Raw genomic sequence first — 24209 nt, forward strand, 5'->3', positions numbered from 1 at the left:
TACCTTTAATTGTATTTGCTTGAGAGAGCTAACATAATAATAAAATCTATATAGGAAAATAGGGATTGATCCTGAAATTCACATGAGTACTGCAAGCAGCCTCCTTGGAGGATGCAGGGAGAGAGTCTGCAATCAATGGGGGTTTAGAGTATGGGACAATTACAGGATTGGTCCCTCGCTTGCCTAAATGTGCAGTCAATACTTTAGAATTGGAATGGTCCTGTAAAAGGTTAGTTTTCAACATTAATGATGTGAAACTATATCCCTCTCTGTTGCTTCTAATCTGGTCCCATGTGTCACTCCCAAACCCATTTTTAATGTACGATATAGGCACAGGTGCATCTGTTCTTCTGTTTTCACATTTTGTTTTTCGTACAGTAAAATCTGAGTCTCACAAAATGAGTAAGAAATCTCTTCTAAATTACTGTATTTTACAAATTAGCAAGTAAACACACACAAGCAAAGATAATGAATTAAACATACTTTGTTCACTTTGAAAACTGCAGCTTAGTCAATGTATACTAGGAAATGTATGCATCATATTTTATGTAAATAATGAAGTCTTCATAGCATGAGACCTATAGTACCATTATATTTTTGCTGAGAGTTTGAGGAAGAACCATTCTGGGGTTTAAAATGAAGTGCAAGAATAAAGGAAAAGCAGCTTAGCAAAGTTTTACTGAAACTCTCTAAAGTATTTAAGCAGGTTCACATTTGTAGCTAAAAAGAAAAAGACATCAAATGGTTCAGGTTGCTAGGTAAAAGACAATGAGGAATATTCCCTGTATATAAATTAAGATTTGAATTTTAAAATGTAGAGCACTTTCTGTCACTTTCAAAAAATACTATCTTCTACAGTCACAGTAAAGAACAGTTTTGTTTAATAAAAGGCAATATTTAATTTCAAAATTCTATATTTTTTTATAATGAACTATTATAACATAGGTATGCAGAAGGTAAGAATATACAATCTACCACATAAGTATGAAGAATAATTAACATAGTGAACTATTTTTCTTAATACTGCTATCATGAGGATTATTACATACGTTTTAATTTTCAAATATTTATTTCTCATTCTCTGAAACCTGGAGGTTTAACTGTAAGAATAAAAACAACAAATCTGAAGTCAAGTAGACACCAAAAAAATCCAAACACTACCACATCTGACTGAGGCAACCCAGAACAGTATTTCCAGGTATGTCTAGAAAAGGGAAACAAAAAAAATATTACCTGACCTACTCTACAATAAATTAGGTCAGGACCTGAAGGTGTCATTCTTTCACCAGGAGATAAACAGTTGTGTGTTTTTTCATGACTGTCCTTGTTCACCATTATAGGTGCTGCTATAGGTGCACCAATAAAAAAAAAATCATTCAGATTTTTTTCTTTGTAATGTTTGATTAAACACCTTCCCTATTTATTTGAATTATGCAGTATAAATTTTGGGGAAATAAAACAACTTTCTTTTAAATTACAGACTTAGACTACAGCTAACCCTAAAATAGAACATAGTAACTGAGTAGTATATGATACATTTGAGGATCCTATTAAACTATTCACTTCGAAGTTTTATGAGAAGATATGTCCTCACAACATATGCAATACACAGGATTACTTGGTGCAAAGTTAAAGATACAACATGAGTGTAGTTTAACAGGTGATAGGTGAAAACAGATAAGCAGCACAGATGGTGTATATGCAAGTTATTGTGGGGAAAAGGCCCAGTGTGAAAGCTGAATTCAGTAAAGTAAATTAAAACTTTACCTGTTATAATTTCAAGTGTATTCCTTTCCAGCCTACCTGATATCTTCTGCTGTTCTGAAATAATGAATAAAGCAGTCTTTGAAATTAAAAATCACTTTGAAAAAATATATATAAAGAATGTGTCTATAGGCACACTATTTATTCAGATGTGTAGGACTAATCCCTTCTCAGCTAGGATTTCTCCTGTCTTCTGCTGTCTACAACTGTTTTTTTTTTGTTTCCTAACTTTGGCTTCACTAACTGTGTTCTAGAAACCATATTATCTGAATCACCTTTCACTTTAAAGAAATAGGATGAATTAAGCAGCATCTGAATGTATTTCACTTCATCTGATTTTTGAGATTGAGTGAACACATGATTTTCTCTTTCCTCCTCAAACACTGGACCAGCAGGATGATTTTCCATATGACACATAGGCTCTAATGTGTGTTTGCAAGATACATGAACACCATCACCTGCACCCCCCAAGGATGGTCTTCCTGTATTCTCAGCACTTGACCTAATTCTGTAAGGCAAACTGAGGTCCAGTGGTTGTTCACGGCAATCTGTAAATCTCTCTCTCATTCTTAAGGAGGAAGCAAGTGCTGGAGAGCTGAAAAAGTCTTCTGTTTGAATTGCACACTCTCTTGTAGCTGACTTTCTACCCCTACTTGGTGTCAAACCATTCTGAGAAAACTGACTGTGTTCATCACATGTTTCTCTATTTGAAGACATCTGAGAAAACTCCAAAGTATCTGCAGAGATTTTTTGTTTAAACCTTCTTTCTACACTTGCATCTTTAGCATGGTTTTGACTGTAGAGGGATAAGCAAGTACTGCTATTATTGGGAATCTGCACTGGTAAAAAAGACTTCTGGGTTATAAAAAGCTCTTGACTAAGATCAGTGCTGCTGCATATTGCTTCAGTTTTTGAGTTCATATGAGAAGCTGCCTTATCCCTCAGGGTTTCCACATTGAATTCATCTTCTGAGTCATAAGTTTTAATTTCCAGAGCTGCTGGACTAGATGACAAAAGAGGCTCTGTACTACTAGTGCAGCTGTTTATTTCAGTAGTGTTGGAGCCTAGTAAACAGCCAACAGGGACTTCCTTATCCAACTTCCTGCGCTTTTTAAAACCTGCTATGATTCCACCACTAAAATAATGCACAGTAGAATCAAGACCTTCACGTTTGCAAGTTGTCTGAGACCAAGAACTATTTCTACAACTTAATTCATTATGTTTACCATTCTCAGTTACAAAAGAAGTATGTGATGAGGGAAGGCAGAGATGTTTTTGTTTGACTTGAGTATTACTCTTCTGTACTATTCTAGAATTTTTATAATATTGTTTGTGATTTACCTCTTTAGAGCTCTCTTCATTACCATCAATTACTTTGTTATCTTGAAGTAGCTTTATTTTCTTTGCTTTCTTTTCAACAAAAGGCCAGGGGACAAAGGAGTTTTGCTTATTGCAAAAGGTTTTTTTTGTTGAATCCAAATAACTTTTTGCTTTAGTATCATGTTTGTTCTTTTTAAGAATTTTATTCTTTTTAAGATCAGTGTCATTGGCAGTGTTTTCTTCACACAAACCCACATTTTCCTTTCCATTGCAAAGATCAGGCTTATTTTTCCTTTCGGTTTCCTGTGTCTTCCATTCTCTTCCATGCTTTTTGGATTTGCCTTTCACTTTGCCATGATCTTTTCGGGGAGTTTCTATGTAATCAAGATAGCTTCCAAACTGATATAAAAGTTTAATTTCTTCATCTGATTCAAACTGTGTCAGCTTTTAAAAAAAAAAAGTATATAAGTAATGTAACAAACGTATCCAATATACAGTAACCTATGAAACAGTGTCAATACAATAGTACATACTAGCTATTCTCTGCTCCCATAATCCAAACACGTCACATCATGTGTATAGTAAGTGCTACAATCCTACAACTGCCATGGGAAAAATCCAATCTGATGTGCTGCTCCCACATCTGCAGTGTGGCAAAAAATATATTTGTCATCTGGTCTCTGACAAGCATGTATGATATATTAAATTCAAGGAAACTACATGAATGCAGTGTTAATTTGTTCACATTGAACATCTTTAATTGGCTGTGATTTAGGTAGTTTTTGGCACATAGATACTGGTGCTGCAGCCAGGGAAAAGTCACTAATATCGTAATTTACCCAGAAAATATTAGATAAGAGCATTCTTTTATTTTTATAATATAACCAAGAATGTCAAGGTAGCAGTAGTGGAAAACATCGCTTTTTTGAAATCTGCATTTGGCTAGAAGGTTGACATTTTCTTCTAAAGATGGGCAGTTCTACCTCAGGACTGGATTACTCTACATACACCCACACTAGGAGACTGTTCTCATAAGACATATACCATAATATACACAGGAGTTGAAAAATGGCTAAGTTAACCTTCTTGTTGGAACCATATGTTTAGTCTAGTTTGACTTTGTGGAAATGTATCAATCTAACTGGGTAATAGTCTCTGTTTGTGCCTGCAGCACTATCTATGCTGGAGAGGTTGTCAAAAACTCCAGTGTTCTTGTGCAGGAGACAAGGCTTGTTAACCCCCTTATTCCTAAAATATTTTGCCCCAAGTTGGTGCTGTTTGGAATTGGGCAGATATAGGCATAAATAAAGGGGAGAGTGGGAAGGGGGATCTGGAGTAGGGGAACAGCAGAAACCAAGGTCAGTTTAAATAGAAACTGGAAGGCTACAGCTACAGCCTGGATTTGGGGGCAAGCCTGGGAATAGTAAAAAAATGGAGATGACTGGATAGAGTGGGAAGATGGTCAGGTAGAGCAGCTAAGTTTCCAGCCTGTAATGTGTATAACGGGGAACCTGAGATTTTCCCTTCTCCCCAGAGTTAAGCACAACCAAAAGACAGACAAACCAAACAAAAAACAATCAGGAACTTTATCTTCGTAAAACTTATATATTTTAATCCCATTAGTTTTGGTGGGAGATCTCTGTCTGATGTTCTGGAGGTTGGCACTCTCTCCCTTTGGGAAGTCCTCCCACCACTTTTTTTTATCATTATGATCTGGGTAAATAGCATATGTAAGATTTTTCCTGAATATGGTAGAAAGCCTCAAAATATCAAAAAGGGGAAGGATCATGGCCTCTTTCACTTCTTATATCAGAAAGTATTCAAGTAAAGCTCTGAGACAACTATGTCTGCCAGAAAATAAGGAGAAAGAGGGAGAGGGGAGCTGCCTAGGCAAGGGATGGCTGCTGAGATCCACTCTGAGAAGTTTCAGGGCTACAAAAGACTGGACTCATCCCTATGCCCTTACAGAGCCTGGGGTATGAAATAGTTTTTACTCCCCCTCTCATGGGGCCCAGGACTAGTTTAAGACAGGAGGTCACATTAAAGCAGAACTCAGCCTGGGTTTAAGCCAGGGGTCGGCAACCTTTCAGAAGCGGTGTGCCAAGTCTTCATTTATTCACTCTAATTTAAGGTTTCGCGTGCTGGTAATACATTCTAACGTTTTTAGAAGGTCTCTTTCTATAAGTCTATAATATATAACTAAACTATTGTTGTATGTAAAGTAAATAAGGTTTTTTAAATGTTTAAGAAGCTTCATTTAAAATTAATATGCAGAGCCCCCTGGAACAATGGCCAGGACCTGGGCAGCGTGAGTTTGAAAATCAGCTTGCATGCCACCTTCAGCACATGTGCCATAGGTTGCCTACCCCTGGTTTAAGCTCTCACGGCCCCTGTAGACATTGTGGGAATGACTACACTGCAATGTAAGCTCAGGGTTCGAACTCAGTCTCAAGTCTAACCCCCCTTCCATCTACACCCAATTCACACTGACCCTGGGCCCTAGGCTTGATCCTGGAGGGAGGGGGGTGGTGGTGGAAGGTTCGAGCCTGAGTCAAGTTAGAATTCAGGGTTCAAGCCCTATTGCTTTGCAGTGTGGACACAGCCCCACAGGACTTGTGCTCGGGGAGTCTGCCAAAAGTATTTCACCATCTCACAGCCAACTTCCTTTGTCCTCTGGACAGTCAAGTTTGGTGGACAGTCATGTTTTTCCACACTGCACCAGGAACAAAGGGCCAGAGCAGCCACATTTTGGGAGGGCACTAGGAAGTCTGGGATATAGGTGGTTGGACTAGGCCTGCATAATGCAGTGTAAACACTGGAGTCTCAGGTGCCAACGATTCCTAAACTGGTATTACAAATAAGTACAGACACTCAAGCCCTAGATTAAAGAACCCAGAGTCTGATAACTCAAGTTCTACATGCCCTGGGCTTACATTGCAGTGTAGACAAACCCTATGACAGCTGAGGCATAAAGGAAATCCTCACTATGGAACTCCAGACCACAGGCATGCCTTTGCTGCAAACAAAAATACCCCCTGCAGTTAGCCAGTACAAAGGGGCTGTAGAACATCAATGAACTTCCCTCTAGTTCTTCAGGATACATTCTGAATGGAGCTGTTCCTTTGAAACCACAATTTAGAGGAAGCCCTTAATGGAAATAAGAAGAGTTTTAATCCACTGCTGGGAATCTTCCCCAGCCAGGTAAGAGACTCAAGAGTATGTCTGCACGTAAAGGGCCAGATTAAAAGGTGGAGCCAAAGTCAGAGGTGATGTGAAGGGCTTCGCTACACTTGCAAATTAGAATGAGCGCATTAAAGCAGCCCCAGGTGCCCTAACTCACAACCCGTCCACACCGGCAAGGCGCTTAAAGAGCCTGGACTCTGCAGCTGGAGCGCTCCTGGTAATCCACCTCCACAAGAAACATAATGCTTGCTGCACGTCAGCTGAAACACCCCAGCGTCAGTGTGAACAAGGTGTTGCATTACTGCACCGCAGCCTCCGGAAATGTTCCATAAGCCCCTTATGTCAAGTGGCCACTCTTGCCATTGTTTTGAACTTGGCTGTAGGAAAGCGGATATCCCCTTTCAAAGCTCAAAGCAACCATTAGTGTGGAATGTTGCTGCTGTGTGTGTGTGTGAGAGAGAGAGGCGCAGGGAAGGGGGGGTCTGGTGCTGTCTAAACTTAAGACAGCATTCTGACATGCTCTCAGTCCCACAAAAACTAACTCTCTCTCCCCCCACATACACACATACACACTCTCTGTCACACTCCACCTCCACCCCTACCCCCACAGCACTTTGCATCCACTTGCATGCGGGAATAGCTACCACAATGCACTGCTCTCTGTGGCACTGCAACAGCTGCTAATGTGGCCACACCAGTGCGCTTGAGTCTGACAGTGTGGACACACTGCAACGCTTTCCCTACTGCACTCTCTGAGGGCTGGTTTAACTCACAGTGCTCTATATCTGCAAGTGTAGCCATGCCCTAAGTGCATACGAGCATAATTTAAGTGTAAGTCACACTACAAGGTGAGTTGAGGGGTATAGCAAGAAGAGCTATTAACGCAGGATAAAATATGTCAGTTAAAATAGCCACCAAGGATAAACTTCCTTCACATTACAAAATCAATTCCCTTTCCCCAGTCCTCAGATAAAAATGCTAACACCACACCTGCTCTCCAGTGGCATCTTCCTGCAAAGATGGTGATGACAAACAAGGGCAGCACTTGTATTTCTTTTTTTTTATTTTGCCTTTTGGAGCCATTTAGTCATCCAACAGGGGTATTCTAGAAAATTTTAAAAGTTGCTTTTAGAAAAAGTGATTCAGGTTTTACATTTATGTAAACAAATGCACCTTTTACAAGAAACATGATTCCAAAACACTTACATCATTTAGTACCTCATCTTGCAGTCCTTACTCCAGCAAAATGACCATTGACTCCAGTAGGTATATTGGCAGAGTAAAGACTGCAAGATAGGATACTTAGAATTAAAATGTTGAATTACAGGAAAAAGGAGCAGAAATCTGGGAGTGAGTTTTGAAGAGCCCCTTAAACTACATACTGCTTGTACTGTAACAGAAGAGACAGGAGCCTTAAGTCTTGAGTCAAATCAATAGGGCACAAAACACTACACGTGGAAGCTTTCAACCACACTATTTTGTCAGCCTCTTAAAATGTTCTGGAAAAAGCTGCAGATGAGGAGTGACTCAGTCTATGTCTAAACAAGGGATTTTTTATTTTGCTGTTTCTCAACTTCACTTGTAACAGCTCCTGTAGACTGGATGGGGTCATTTTAAACACTATCATGTCAAGCAGCACTCCCTGTTGCTACCATAGGTAGAGCTGTATTAATGTAGCATAAGAAAAAAAAAATCAGTTGTAGATAAGGCCTTAAAGAACAAAGGATGCTGCAGGATTTCAGGAAACAGCTTATCGTACAAAACCAGTAAAAACTCCAGATCAGGCTGGGTTACAGTTACATGACCAGTTGCAGGAAGAGCTTCAGGCCAAACTGTCCAACAAACTGTAATCAGCAGGTAACAGTGTTGCCCGATGAGCCCAAGCTTCAAAATTCAGACGTGGAGTTGAACCACTGTGAAGTCTGTAAGAATTTGAATCGCAAAGGGGGGGGGGGGCACATCGTAATGGGAGGTGTGGGTATTTAACACTCCTCCTCCCCTACCCCCGGTAATGGGGTAGGATATAAACCCTCTCCCTGCCCCAATGGAAGAGGATTACACAGTACTGTGTGCGTGGGGTGGTATTAAACCCCTTCCTCCCCAGCCCAGGGGGTTACACATTGACAGGGGATTAAACCCGTAGCCGACTGGGTTACACGATAACAACGGGGGTATTAAGCCCTGTTCCCGCCGCAGCTTCCTACCCCCTGGAAGGGACACAGGGCGCTCCTGTCCCTCCTGCAGGGCCGGGGTTTCGGTGCCTCCTTGCAAGGCTCTGGCTCGGCCAGCGGCGCCTTCCGCCCAGCCGAGCTCCAAGCCGCCGCCGGGTTTGAACGGCGCCCGCCACCGGCCCAGGGCCCCGCCCGCGCTCTGCGCTCCCCCTCCCCCCGAGGGGCTGGTACCGAGCGACTGGGCTTGTCACGTGACAGAGAAACACTCATAGCGCGGGGAGGGGGCAAGAGAGCAGCGTCCCGCAGAGCGCGCTGCACGGGCCAGTGCTGCCCACAGGCGCTCCCACCCTCCTGCGTGGGTCAAAGGAGCCGTGATTGGCTTAATTAACACTTGCTGTTCGATACTGAGCCTCCCTGGGGGTCACTCTGAGCTGCTGCTGGAGAGCCCCCAGTGCAGCTTCACCTGTAGAAAAGCACTGCTGGCCTTGGGGCCGCTGTTAATGATTGCAATGGGATGATGCTGACAGTTTGTGGTCTTCGAGCTGATCTCCAGCAGCCCCATTTGAAGATAAAAAAATTCACATTACAGATAGTCTGATGCGGCCTTGACTTTGCTTTCTCGGAGTGCCTCCTCCCCTCGCTAGCTCTTTATGCACAGGCGGCGTCAGTTGATTGTTTTTCAATATACCTGTTACGTCACTGCAAGCTTCCTTGTCGGTGAATCTTTTCAATCATTACCATCGTGGCATGCATTCAAAGTGACTCATTTCTTTCTCCTTTACCTCGGCTCCCCCACAAACTTAAGGCATTCTGCTGCTGTGTTTGTGCAAACGAGCTAGCTTCCCTCACCATACCTCTCCTCTGCGCACTGCTAGGAGAGGTCAGCTAACAGGCAAGGCCGTGTTCCAAAAATGAATGGGGTAAGCTGCATATCCAGACACCAGTCTGCTACTTTGTACTGTTGGTGTCAGTGACAAGTAGGAGTCAGGAAGTTTGTGCTGCTCCCATTGCACACACTATTTGGAAAAGCTGCAATATGTTCCCTACTGCAAATTGACTCTGATCCTAAATTCATCTAAGTCAGTGAGAGTTTTACCAGGATCCCGATAGTTTAGGAGATACCAACCAGTATTTCTGCCCTTCCCCCCTAGCATGGAAGGTAGAATTTGGCCTTTCAAGGTGCATAAACTACTCTTATTAACACAAATAGGATTTCCACAAGTGCATTAAGAAGTCAATACAGCTCAAAATGTGGTTTGTTTAGACTGCTAGCACCAGAAACTGCACTGTAGTTTTGAGTACATGGTACGGGGGAGGGGGGAATATAAGATGACAATATGATACAATGTTAATAAAGAAATTTGCAGTCCTGCAAATCCTCATGAGGAATTTTATTTCCCACAAGTATTTGCAATTCAGTTATACTCCCATAGGGAGTTTATAGACAAGGTTAATGCTTTAATGGAAAAAAAATAACCTCATCAGCCAGGATCTGAATGTCCAGTGTTCTGAACCAACATGAAATGATAATGCTAGCAAAACAAGCGTCCTTCTTAACTTTGATATATCCTAAACTGCTAATTTGCTGACAGTGAATTAATGATTAATAATTAATTAAAACAACTCCAGGACTGGGTACGTAGCTGAGAAAAATGGGAAAGGATTTACAAACTCTCTAAAAGTATGGCAGAAAGCCATATTTAAAAGACGTATAAGAAGTTCTCATTACTTTATAACACCACTGGGTTTTTTTATATGCTTTAAAGTTTAATTCCTTTTACAAGGACATCTCATTCTTTTGTTAGTACAAGATTCATCACAAAGGTATAATTTTTTACACATGCCTTTGTCATATTCTTAATTGTCCTTCTTTTAGCTTTATATTAGAGAGAGACAGTAGTTTCTCCTTAGTAGAGACTACAACCAGCTTTCCATTTAGAGCTCGATTTTGCCACCACTCTACTGTTCTAAATCTCTTCAGAAAGAATTTTTGGTGTCTCAAATTTTGCATGAAGATCTTCAGCTAGTGGAAATTTTAAGAGGAAATGTTAAGAGGAATCAGACAACCCATTTCTCAGTTATGAAACTTAGTAAATAGAGGTGTACTTTAATGATACTGTTATAGATATTTATATTCCAACTCTTGGGTCCCAGCTCAATAGAGTGAGATAAAGCAATAAGGAGCTAAGGCCCAAGAATGAGAATTCCTTTGAAATTGTACCTTCAGAGAAGCAGAATTACAAGTAAGTAATTTTCCCTTCTCTATAGATACCATTCAGAAGGAATTTACTCTTGGCTCTTAGCTTGTTAGTGGCCTGAATCATGTTAGGGAGCTGAGACCACAAGTTGAAAGCCAGTTAAATATATCTCCAGAAATGCAGCATTATAGGTGAGTAATTATCCCTTCTTCACTTTGTGAAAGTTCTTCCAATGCTTTTTGACACTGCATAATCTCCCCCCCCCACCCCCCAAATAAAGCCTGGCCTAGAAACTTCATATTTGTTTTATTGAAGGGGAGGAAGGATGCTCCAGTGGGTAAGGTACTTGCCTGAGATTTGGGAGATCCGGATTTAATTTCCTGTACAGCCACAGGTCTCCTGTGTATTCGGTGGGCTCACATCCACAAAAGGACTTAGGCCTGAGGTCCCCAAAGTGTGGGGTGCACCTTCTCTTGAGGGCCATGGCGGGACCTTTTGGGGGGGGGTCGGGTCGGGTCTGGGCCAGCCTTCGATAGGGTTGCCAACTTTCTAATCACACAAAATAGAACATCGTAGCCCCGCCCCTTCCCCAAGGCCCTGCCCCCTGCTCACTACATTCCCCCTCCCTCAGTGGTTCACTCTCCCCCACCCTCACTCACTTTCATTGGGCTGGGCCAGGGGATTAGGGCTCTAACTGGGGGTGCGGGCTCTAGGGTGGGGCCAGAAATGAGTGGTTATGGGTGTGGGAGCGGGCTTCAGGCTGGGGCAAGGGTTGGGGTGAACGAGGGGGGTGAGGGCTCTGGTTGGGGGTGCAGGCGATGAGGTGGGGCTGAGGATGAGTGGTTCAGGGTGCAGGAGGGGGCTCCAAGCTGGGAGTGGGGCAGAGGGATTCAGGGTGTGGAAGGGGCTCTGGGAATGGGGTTGGGATGCAGGGGGTGAGGGCTCTGGGTAGGGCCAGGGATCAGGGATTTGGGGTACAGGAGGGGGTTCTGGGTTGGGGGGGCTCAGGGCTGGGGGTAGGGGCTCAGGGTTGGAGCACATGCTTACCTCTGGTGGCTCCCCATCAGTGGCGCAGCAGGGAAGCTAAGGCAGGCTTCCTGCCTGTCCTGGCACTGCAGACCACACTTCGCCCAGAAGCGGCCAGCGGGTCCGGCTCCTAGGCAGAGGCATGGCAAGCGGCTTTCTGCGCTGCTCTCGCCCACAAGCACTGCCCCCGCAGCTCCCATTGGCTGTGCGGAGCTGATGCTCAGGGCAGGGGCAGTATGTGGAGCCCTGTAGGCTCCCCACCCCCACCGTAGGAGCTGGACCTGTTGGCCGCTTCTGGGGCACAGCACAGAGCCAGGAGAGTTAAGGACTAGCCTGCCTTAGCTCTGCAGCACTGCCAAACGGACTTTTAATCTCCTAGTCAGTGGTGCTGACTGGAACTGCCAGGGTTCCTTTTCGCCCGGCTGTTATGGTAAAAAAACAGACACCTGGTCACCCTACCCCTCGGGGGGGGGTGGGGAGGAAGGGAGGAAGCACCACCCAGCCCCTCCCCACCCCAAGCTCTGCTCCAGCACCATCCCCAGCCTCAGTGCGGCTCTGCACCAGGCTGGGGGCCCAGCTGCAGCTCTGCTCCTGCCCCAGTCTCAGCTCCTGGCCACTGCTCAGTCCACAGCCTCGCTCCCAACCCCATCCCTACGGCCTCAGCCTCAGTCCCTTACCCTTCTCCATGTCCCTGCCCCCAGCGATGTCCTGCTCTAGGCTGGGAGGCAGGGGGACATGAACAGAGGTAAGGGGAAGCCTAGCCCTGTAAAGTCTGGGTACCGCTGCCTTAGGCATTGCAGTGCTGAGTGTCGTGGTGCCTAGAAAATCACAGGAACAGCACTGTGAACCACAAACTTGAATTAGGTGCCTAGGCTCCCTATACAATGAATTGAGTGGGGAAGGCACCTTAGAACACAATCCACAAAAGCCAGCACTCTAGACAGTGAGCCACCTAAGCTAGCCAATGGGATATGTTGATGACAGGGGTATGTCTCTCCCAAGGCTTGTCTCTCTCGAAAATAAGTGCCCAGCTCAGACTTTGTGGATCAGTGTTGTTCCTGGAATTTTTTTAGGCACCATGACACTCAGCATCACAATGCCTAAGTTTCTTTCTGGATCCCACCCTCTATACCTCAGTTCCCCATATGTAAAATGGGGATAATAGCATTTTCCTACTTCAGAAAGATGATGGGAGCCACAGGCACCAACTTTCCATTGTGCCAGGGGGTGCTCAACCCCTGGCTCTGCCCCAGGGCCTGCCCCCCACTCCACCCCTTCCCCTAAGACCCCACCTCCACCTGCCTCTTCCCACCCCTACCCTGCCTCTTCCTTCCCCACTCCACCCCTCCCCCGAGCGCACTGTGTCCTTGCTCCCCCTCCACGAAGAGCCTTCTGTAAGCCGCGAAACAGCTGATTGTGGCAGATGGGAGACATGGGGAGGGAGGGGGAAGTGCTGATTAGTGGGGCCCGCTGGTGGCCAGGAGACGCTGGGAGAGGTTCTGATAGGGGGCTGCCGGTGGGTGCGGGTCCTGCTTCCTAACCCAGTTTCAGGTCCCATGGTGTCTTCTCCAGTCCCTCTAGGCTCTGTTCTTGTTTCTACCCTCCCACACCATTCCCCAGCACGATGGCAGCTGCTCCAGCCCCTCTAGGTCCTGTTGCCCTCAACGCCTCCCTCCCACCTGAGTTTACATGGGTGCAGAAGAGCCCCCAAATATTTCCATTGCAGGGGTGCTAACCCAGCCCCCTGGTTCCACAGCCCCTGTGGTATACAGTGTGATGGGTTCAGTCACAGCGATCCCCTTGGGACTGTCACCTGATGTGCTGAAATTACCTCTGAGCCCGTTTTCCTGCCAGCTTGGGGCTTCCAGAACCCTGTCCTGTTGAGCCAGACACACAAGCCTGCTGCAACACAGACCCAGGTTCACGCCCCAAAAGCTGCAGACTTAACTGAAAACAGCTCAGCAGGTTACCTCTTTCCAGCACCCAGTTCCCAACGGGATCCAAACCCCAAATAAATCCATTTTACTCTGTATAAAGCTTATACAGGGTAAATTCATAAATTGCCCTTTATAACACTGATAGAGAGATATGCACAGCTGTTTGCTCCCCTAGGAATTAATCACCTACTCTGGGTTTATTAATAAACAAAAGTGGTTTTATTAAATATAAAAAGTAGGATTTAAGTGGTTTCAAGTAATATCAGACATAAAGTAAGTCACAAAGCAAAATAAAACACGGAAGTCTAATCCTAATACATTAAGAAACTGATTACAGGTAATCTCACCCTCAAAGATGTTCCAATAAGCTTCTTTCACAGACTAGGCTCCTTCCTAGTCTGGGCCCAATCCTTTCCCCTGGTACAGTCCTTGTTAGTTTCAGCAGACATCTCAGATGGTAAGCAGAGATATTCTCATGACTCACAGCCCCCTTTGTCCTGCTCCACCCCCTTTTATAGTTTTGGCACAAAGCGGGAATTTTTTGTCTCTCTGGGTCCCCACCTCTCCTTCTAAATGGAAAAGTACCAGATTTAAGATGGATTTCATTATCAGGTGACATGGTCACATGTCATTGTAAGGTTTATCTTGAAACCAATTTTGCTAATCTGTAAAATCTACAGGGGCCGTGTAAGTACCTAAGAGAATGAGAAATAGTGCATAGAACTAGTTTAGAGAAGACTGGCAGAACTGCCAACAGTCTAATTTTGGATAGAATTATCTCTAGGTTTGTAAACCAGTCTTGGGTGTTTTCAGTACTGACCAGAATTTGGAGGATTGTAACAGCTGCTTCATGAATTTCTAAAAAATTGCAACACCAGCTTTCCCCAATAGGGGGCAAGTCTGTGTGCTGTCAGAACACAGGAGAGAAGGGATGGCTGCATCTTCTTTGCTGCCAGCTGAGAAGAGCAAGCAACACCATCCCTAGCAAATTTTTTACAGTGCTGGCAACAATGCGTTGGATGTTAATCATGAGTGATTTGCTGATACTTAGGAACTCTGGGAAGGTTTTTGGGAGAGTAGCAATGAGGAAATGTCAATGATGCTCTGGATAGAAAATCATCAAATGGTAATAACACCATCACAACTAATCTTACACAGATTTTAATTGTACCTCAAAGGTTAACATTTTGTCTCTCTACCAAATGTCAGGGCCACTAGTCCTATATATATATATGTTTTGTCACAAAGAGTTTTTCCCTTAAATGTGGTAATTTTTTGTGTTAGAAAACAGTAAAACAAAAAGTTCAGAACTTACAAATAACAAATAGGCCTAACAATTCTCCCTGTACCTTCGGTAATGTGAATCCTCATTACATATATACGAGGCTTTCTATCACAACTTTGTTCCTTTTCTCTGAGGCTATATATTGTATTGTACGTGCTGTACCTCTGGTAGTGAAAAACTTAGAAGGAAAAGTAGCCTTAACTAAGCCTCTAAGAGTATGTCTACACTACGGGATTATTCCAATTTTACATAAACCGGTTTTGTAAAACAGATTGTACAAAGTCAAGTGCACGCGGCCACACTAAGCACATTAATTCGGCACTGTGCGTCCATGTACCAAGGCTAGCGTCGATTTCCGGAGCATTGCACTGTGGGTAGCTATCCTGTAGCTATCCCATAGTTCCCGCAGTCTCCCCTGCCCATTGGAATTCTGGGTTGAGATCCCAATGCAAAAACAGTGTCGCGGATGATTCTGGGTAAATGTCGTCACACAATCCTTCCTCCGTGAAAGCAACGGCAGACAATCATTTCACGCCCTTTTCCCCCTGGATTGCCCTGGCAAATGACATAGCATGGCAACCATGGAGCCCGTTTTGCCTTTTCACTGTCACCAAATGTGTACTGGATGCTGCTCACAGACGTGGTACTGCAGTGCTACACAGCAGCATTCATTTGCCTTTGCAAGGTAGTAGAGACGGTTACCATCCCTATTGCACAGTCTGCCATTGTAAATTCACGATGAGATGACGGTTATCAGTCATTTTGTACCGTCTGCTGCTGTCATGGGTGCTCCTGGCTGGCCTCGCTGAGGTCGGCCGGGGGTGCATGGACAAAAATGGGAATAACTCCCTGGGTCATTCCCTTCTTTATGTTTTGTCTAAAAATAGAGTCAGTCCTGCCTAGAATATGGAGTAAGTGTACTAGAGAACCAGAGACCACAGCCGCTCCGTGTCAGAGCCCCAGAGATCCTGCAAAAATGATGAGCTGCATGCCATTCTAGGGGGTGCCCCTGCAGCAACCACATCCATTGCTTCCCTCCTCCCCCAACCCTCCTGGGGTACCGTGGCAGTGTCTCCCTATTTGTGTGATGAAGTAATAAAGAACGCAGGAATAAGAAACACTGACTTTTTAGTGAGATAAAATGAGGGAGAGGACGCCTCCAGGTGCTATGATAGTCCAGGCAGGACATTAAAGGGTGTGGGGGGGAGAGGAGCGCAGCCTCTCGCTGCTATGATAGTCCAGGCAGTACAGAATCTTTTCTTTAGACATGAAAGGGGGGGGCTGATAGAGCTCAGCCTCCAGTTGCTATGATGAGAATGGTTACCAGCCGTTTTGTACCATCTGCCGGGAATGACCGGGAGTCACTCCCATTTTCACCGAGGCCAGCCAGGAGCACTCACGGGCTGCTGCTGATGATGGATAGCAGTCATATTGTACCGTCTGCCACCAGGAAGGGGATGCTGGTGTTCAGTGCTGCAGCACCCCGTCTACTAGCAGCATGCAGTAGACATAGGGTGACACTGAAAAAAGGCGAAAAAGGTTTTTTGTCCTTTTCTTTCGGGGGTGGAAGGGTGTAAATTGATGACATATACCCTGAAACACCCAGGAAAATGTTTTTGACCCTTCAGGCATTGGGAGCTCAGCCAAGAATGCAAATGCTTTTCGGAGACTGCGGGATAGCTGGAGTCCTCAGTACCCCCTCCCTCCATGAGCGTCCATTTGATTCTCTGGCTTTCCGTTACGCTTGTCACACAGCACTGTGCTGTGGACTCTGTATCATAGCCTCGAGATTTTTTCAAATGCTTTGGCATTTCGTCTTCTGTAATGGAGCTCTGATAGAACAGATTTTTCTCCCCATACAGCGCTCAGATCCAGTATCTCCCGTACGGTCCATGCTGGAGCTCTTTTTGGATTTGGGACTGCATTGCCACCTATGGTGATCAGAGCTCCATGCTGGGCAAACAGGAAATGAAATTCAAAAGTTCGCAGGGCTTTTCCTGTCTACCTGACCAGTGCATCCGAGTTCATATTGCTTTCCAGAGCGGTCACAATGGTGCACTGTGGGATACCGCCCGGAGGCCAATACCGTCGATTTGCGGCCACACTAATCCTAACCCGACATGGCAATACCGATTTCAGCGCTACTCCCCTCGTCAGGGAGGAGTACAGAAATCAGTTTAAAGAACCCTTTATATCGATATAAAGGGCTTCGTTGTGTGGACGGGTGCAGGGTTAAATCGATTTAACACTGCTAAATTCGGTTTAAATGCCTAGCATAGACCAGGCTTAAATGTGTGCGCCCAGAACTGCACTGCCAACTGTTTGAATATTCCCAAACTGATTTCTGCACCCAACCCAAACTGGATCGTTAGGTATCTTTCTGATTTGCATGATTAGTTCTAGGCACACAAATGTACAGGCTGCTATTGTAAATTTGGCTATGACTGTCCCTTCAGCTTATGTAACAGGTGGTATATTATTGAAAAAAATATATTTTTGGCCATTTTTCTCATCACAGACAACTATCATGGTACAAACCAGCTGTGGTACAACCCCTATCTCCAAGACTGTGACTCTCTGAGACTAGGCAAACTGGTTATGCCATAAAATCCAAGGCCTAATCCTTGGTGATTCAGGAGAAGTCCATGTTTTCAAAAAAGTCTTGCTTTTTTATCTTAATTTCCTTTATCTCTGCCAATATAGTTTGTACAAGTGTCACTAGATATTCCATTCTATTTGTTAATCTTTTCTTTAAAACGTTTTTTGCATGTGTTTTTGTTTACAGTTTTCTCCTGTCATCAGTAAATCTACATTTTATTTTCTAATCACCCTTATCTTCACTGCTTAGTTTCTAGGACATTGGACTCTGTAGTATAACTATAGGATTACAGTAGAATATGATTTAAGAGATATTGAGATCATTCAACTATACGGATAAAAAATTGCTTTCTAAAGCCCTTATCTTATCTGTGCTAGCTTGTTTGCTCTCCCTTAGCCTAGTTAGTTGTGTTTTCAGTTGTAAGAATCAGATTAGAAGTATATTCTTTGTATCCAAGGAATTTCAAACTTTCCTGAGTGCAACTCAGCTGCAAATAAAGAATATTACAGGTTGGCAGAATATCAGCTGGGGTCTAATAGTGACCTGGTTTGGTATAAAATGCCTGGCAGGACTCAGGGCCAGATTTTCAAAGGTATTTAGGCACCTAAAGATGCAGATAGGCATCAAATGGAATTTTAAAAAATGTCTAACCAGGTTAGGTACCTAATGCACTTAAGCACCTAGTGGGATTTTAAAAAGCACCTATCTGCATCTTCGGACCTGTCACAGGATATTCCCTAAGTCTTTTCCAAACACAGTAAGTGACCACACGATACTTCACTATATCCATTCAGCAGCCTAGAGAGCTATTTACATACTATTTACAGTCAGAAGCCACTTTTCCCCCACTTGCTTCTGTGGAAGGGAACAACATTAGCAGCAACCAGTTCTATCTATTCCTGCCTCCCTTCAGGCTGCCTACTCTTCTCTCTAGCCCCATCTTCCTGTCTGCTTATATAGACCCAGATGCTGGGGCTTACTTCCACCCAATTAGCCACTGCCAACTACCTGTCTTTCAGTCAGGTCTCAGTTAATGTACACTGGTGGGGATGAGAGTGACAGGGTGCTGAGCCAGCTCATGACTCAGCACACCCTGTTAACTACCTACAGAACTTTAACAATCTGGCCCACTGTCTTGGTATAGACAATGATCAACACTGATATTTTGTTTCTATAGCTGGTGTCTGCTCCAAGCTATTTTTTTAAATGTAAGCAAAAATAGTTCAGCCAATTCCAATTACATGAGGGAAAATTGTTTTGCCCATGTGTTTTTTTCTTTAAACTTACCACTGTTTAATTGAGAAGTTCTAGCACCTCCATGCTTTCAAACAAGGAATTAACAAAGGGGTGGCCTTTGTGTCAGCACTGGGTCTTTTGTTGTTTACTTGCAAAACTGCGTAATTTTGGTCATGTTATAAGAAAAATCTTAGACTGCAAATGCTCAGTAGTGACTTGTTAGCTTGACAGCTAAATTCTCTGATGATTCCATCTGTAGCGAGCATGATCCAGTGCAGAGCTGCAAGGGCTGAGCAGGATTTTCCCTGCAATTACTGCTCCCAAGTGCTGCAGGCCACTGGGCAGAGGAACAGCGAACAGAAAAACTCTCTCTTGCTGGCACCCACCAGCTGCATGGAAGAAGAGGAGGAGAATGTAGCCTGAATAAAATACAGCGGGGACAAGAGTGGGACTAGGGTTAGGGCTAGAATAGTACTCTGAAAAAACAGGCCCTGGGCATCTCAAATTTGGCACCCAAAATGAATGACCTTAATCTATCTGTGCCTCAGCACAGCCTCTGTAAATGGGGATAATAATAATACCTTAATAGACTCTGCCCTTTTCTAACTTTGGAGTGCTTGATGTTATAACTTTAATGTTCTTTTAACACAGTTTCTATGTAGGTTATATATAACAGTGCTCTATGGATATTTAGGCTTTCACAACGTATTGTTTTACTAATAGTCAAGCCTAAGTTTTGAAAGCACCATAGGGCTTATTGTCAGAGAAATGAGCCTGAGGCTGGGATTTTGACAGTGTCTAAAGACAGAGGTATCCTATTCTCATCAAATTTCAATGGGAATTAGGCATCTAACCACCTTAGGAACCTTTTAAAATCTCATCCTGAATTGTTGTCCTTTTTCACAGTACAGCCATGTACAGTTAAGATGTGACACCGTTTCTGTTAAATGATGTTGACATTTTTTAAATTTCTGGGGTAAAAAGAAACAACCTAAACCTCCTTAAATAGGAGCTGCACCTTGCTTATGACAGGACTCAATTAGATTCCCCCAGAACACCAATAGAATACAGAGAAATGTTTGGGATTTGTTTGTTTGTTTGTTTTTAGGTTGGCTGGTCAAAAAAGCTTTTCCAAACACTAAATGAGCCCAGGACTGAATTAAAACTAGTAGGAAATATCACTGTCTGAAGACTGACAGATGCTTCAACATTGTTGTTAGCCATAAATAGACCCCTGAGGCAGAGTTCAACTACCTGGAGTCTGACGTGTACATTTAAAACCTTAACTCTAACTTTTTTCTTGTCTGAGAATATTAATTTAGTCCTGATCCAGGAAAGCTTCCTTATACAGGACAAGTTAAGCATGTGCTGTCCTGAATCTGGAGTCTTATGCTATGTGGAACCATGATTCACTTAATGGACAGTGAGTCATGAAAAGTCCATTAACCTCCAGATCAACTAGAAAACATTTAATTGCTATATACTAGCATCTCGAAGAGCTGGCTACAAATTCCTGTTTAGATAAAAACAAATGCCGGAGTCAATTATATTAATTCCACTAGAGGAGTTTCAGATACACAAGCTATCACTAGATGTTCATACAGTTATTTCTGTTGATAAATGGGGCCAATTGATAGAATGTCTTTCAAAAGGATTACTGATAATCTAATAGGGACAGATTCATGCTAGTTTTTTTGTCCAGATACTAAAATATATTATTTCACAATCTATTCTACTACGCCGATGGCGCCATAAGTACCATCTGTACACGATTCTCATTCTTCGGTCTCAGTTCCCTAGTTCATAACAGGAAGAATTCTCAAAGCTCCAGAAGGTTTGGTCCCAAAGGAAACAGAAACTCCAGGAGCACCAGTCACATGCCACTCTTGGAACTTTCCAGACAGTTCTTTCTTGATTGTATTATTTTCTATCAGGACCGTCTGTCACTGTTCTGACTCTTCAATCCAATCAGCATCTATCCTGCTCTTGCTATTCTCTGGTTCTCTCTCTCTGGCTGGCTTCCAGTCTAGGCTAGTTCTTGTTACTGCTTTTATTTTAATAACCCTGTGACTCTTTAGCCACTGGCCCAGAAACACCATTAAGATGCCAATTTCCACAAACCCTGAAGAAATCTTGGTTCCATGTCTCAAGTCTTCATGTTTAGTACTGAGAGATTTCGTGCCTTTCTTGCATTATTTATTTCTGAGATAGTGCCTCAGTACTTTTTTGCTTCAGCCAAAATATCAAGGGCTCCCTGAAAAATTTCTGTTTCAGTCAATGACACATCCGACATTCCCTGGATAAAATATCCTCTCCCTAAAAAAACAACACTAAAAAATCCATTTTCCATACACTCTTTCTCCCCTCAAATCCTGTCAGTTCCACATGGTCCCCCATCCTAAATCCATAGATATTTAAAACAATTCCAGGCCAGTTTTTGTGTTTATGAAGGACGGTATACCTGATGTAATTAAGTCTTCAGCAAACTAGCTGTTTGCATGCAAGCAGGCTTCTCTATTGAGAGCTACTGTGACCTCTGGCTGCAAGGAGGGTTGGCTCAACAGTGTATGAGATAGTATGATCTAGTTTCTAGTAAACTGAATATGGCATTAAGAGCAAGAGACTTCTGTTTTTTTATCCTGCCTCTGACAGCTGTTTGCATTGCAGTAGAGTAGCACTCAAACACCTCAACTGGGGTGGGGCCCTATTGTGGTAAGTACTGTACAAACACATTGTAAGAGACCGTCCCCTAACCCAAGGACCTTACTGACTCCTGCTGTGGCCCTAGTCAAGTTATTTTGCCCAAAATTTTCACATCAGCAGCTTCTTGGAAAATGAGTTCAGTTTCATTTAAATGTCTAAATGTGCATTTAGATGCCTTATTTAAAGCAGAAAGCTAAGGATACAATTTTCAAAACAAGTTGCCTAATTTACCCCATCTGAAAAATGAGGATGAAAAACAAGGCAATCTAGGGTTTTGTTATATGGACAAATGTCCCTTAAAACCTTTTAAAAAATATTCACAATTACGCACTGATCCCTGAACAACCAATTAACCTCTACTTCTCTTTATGTGGCTGATGGAAATAGCCTGAAGAACCCATCTCCCCACTTTTAATATAAAATGAGTCAGTTCAGTTTGAGTGAACCCTAAAGCAATATCTTGCTGAGATCTTAACCCCAAATTCTTAGTATCCCTGCGTGCAGTGGATTTGATAGGCACTGGATTAAATTTGTTTCTGTCTACAGGAAGGGAACCTCAATTCTGTTTAATTTTGCTCCTTTCCACCACACAACACTAAAATAATGAAGAAAATATTTCTATGAAAATATATAGGTTCCATATATCGTATTTCATTCTCACTACTGAGATATATGCACACAAACCCTTTTCTGTGTTAAAAAAGCCTGTTTTTTTGTATAAGTAAAAGTTAATTATAATTATAATTACTCTTCCTGTGTGTATCCTGTGTGTATTAAATTTGAAGACTAATATTTTATTTGCATTGTATTTGCACTTTGTACAAAAAAAGTTGCTAATTTTTTTGGACAAAATCTCCAAATCAAAATACCTACACTTCACATGTGGTTTTACACACATTGGTCCTGAATTTGCCAAGACTTATACATGTGCTTAACTTTACACTTTGCATTTAGTCCCTTTAATTTCAAAGAGATAGCTTCTGTGTATAAAGTATGTGCATAAGGGTTTGTAGGATTAGGGCCTTATTTGCTCTTCTAGCTATTATTTTTAGGCATGGAAGTATTAGATTATCTGTAAATGTTGATTTCACCATACCCAAACAAAGTGAGGAAAATATATTTCCATCTATAACAACTGAAAATTATAGGGAAGCAAAAGAAAGAAAAATGCTGCTTGAGAACTCTGTTTTAAGCACTTAAGGAAATTTACTTTATATATGCTGACAATTTGTATTTAATATTTTACCTTTTGAATGTCAACATCTGCAGTAATTAGTCTAACATTCCCATATTTTTCACAACTGGGAAAATTTAAATTGATTAAAATAGAATATGCTTAAAATAAACATTGATATTACTTATTGAAATGCCATAAAAATCAAATTCTGCGAAGTCTACTTATTTTGGCTTTTATTCTACATTCAGGCTGTGAGTTCACAGCATCCAAATGTCACAAACCTGAATAATACCATAGAAAGATTTTTAAAAAATCTATTTTACTTTACAATTTATAGCTTAGATCCTTCAAACACTTAATATGGGAATAATTCCATCAAAATTAGTGGAACTACTCACCTACAAAAAGTTAGGCAAGTTTGCAAGCTCCTTCAACTCTTCAACAAATCCCCACTGCTACCATTTTCAGACAAAAGGTTCTGATCTTGTTTGCCTTGAGCACCTAAAATCACCATCAGTCAATGGAGTAGAAGTTGGAGTTTTCTGTGCACAAATAATTCAGGACTAGGCACCACTAAAAAAATGATCCTTGATTTAAAAAACAAAAAAACCAAACAACCAACAGCAAACCAATCCAACCAATCAAAAAAACAGAAAGTTCCTTCTTTACCAAGCGCAGAACCATTTTTAAAGAGGGCTTAAAAATGTTGAAATGGCCAGTTTATATTTACCTTTCCAGGGTAGAATTCTTTTCTTTTTAATAGTTGCTATCGAGCGACTAAAAAAAAAATTAATCCTGATTTTAAAAAGTATATAGCTGTAAAATACAACTAGCAGCAGCAAGTAGTGTGACCAGGTAGCAAATGTGAAAAATCAGGATAGGGGGTGGGGGATAATAGGTGCCTATATAAGAAAAAGCCCCCAAAATTGGGACCATCCCTATAAAACCATCATCTAGTCACCCTAGTAGCAAGTATCCTGCAAGCACTTTTGCACACGCTTAATTTTAATGACACACTGAGTGACTATCCGTGCGCTTAAAGGTAAGCAAGTGCTGAAGGCTTTGCAGGGTGGGGACCCTACCTGGCCTTTCGGGCAGTACTGTCGGTGCAGGAGTGTTTTTGGGCAGGGACACCCCCCCACAAAAGCACACGACATCTCTCATCTAAAGTCCTGGGGCCCAGAGGCCGCCAGCCGCTGGCAACCCCCACTGAGACCAGCGCGGGGCAGCTTCTCCCCGCCGCTGCCTTCCTCCCAGCTCGGGCCTTTTGCCTCTGAAAACTTTCCACGATGACATCATCTGTTTGTGTAAAACGTCGCCCCTCCAACCCCTGCCCTGAGCTTGTCACGTCAGGGACACGGGGCCTCCCCGCCCCCCCACGCGGGGCTTTCAGTAAACACGCCGCGCTAAACCCCGGCCTGGCGGCAAGGGTGGCTGGGCGCCCTGGCCTATGACGCAGCGAACACGCAGACACAGGCTCGGCGGAGGCGGATGGGCGCGTGCCCGCCGGGCAGCTCGGGCAGACTGTGTCAGGGCTGGGGGGGCGCGAGGCCGGCCGGTCTCGCGAGGCTTGTCGTCGGCCATTTTCCCATTGGCTGGCGCTGGCAGAG

The 24209-nt window shown here is 43.2% G+C and overlaps 1 protein-coding gene across 4 annotated transcripts; it reads right to left on the reverse strand.

The window, feature by feature from the left end:
• Positions 1-460: 460 nt before the first annotated feature.
• On the reverse strand, positions 461-24148 carry LOC127051986 (uncharacterized). 4 transcript variants are annotated; one of them, XM_050955088.1, is made up of 4 exons: positions 23330-24148; positions 22998-23172; positions 7258-7372; positions 461-3528 (listed from the first exon to the last, which is right to left on the reverse strand). In XM_050955088.1, the coding sequence occupies exons 3-4, from the start codon at positions 7348-7350 to the stop codon at positions 1939-1941; spliced, it is 1683 nt and encodes a 560-aa protein (XP_050811045.1). In that variant the 5' UTR covers positions 7351-7372; positions 22998-23172; positions 23330-24148; the 3' UTR covers positions 461-1938. The 4 variants fall into 4 exon arrangements, 3 of the variants coding, with proteins under 3 accessions (XP_050811045.1, XP_050811047.1, XP_050811046.1); XM_050955090.1 differs by lacking the exons at positions 22998-23172; positions 23330-24148 and adding exons at positions 7474-7553; positions 8902-9220; XM_050955089.1 differs by lacking the exons at positions 22998-23172; positions 23330-24148 and adding an exon at positions 8472-8577.
• Positions 24149-24209: the final 61 nt, after the last annotated feature.

This window comes from Gopherus flavomarginatus, chromosome 5 (genome assembly GCF_025201925.1).
Source record: "Gopherus flavomarginatus isolate rGopFla2 chromosome 5, rGopFla2.mat.asm, whole genome shotgun sequence".
NCBI lineage: Eukaryota > Metazoa > Chordata > Testudines > Testudinidae > Gopherus > Gopherus flavomarginatus.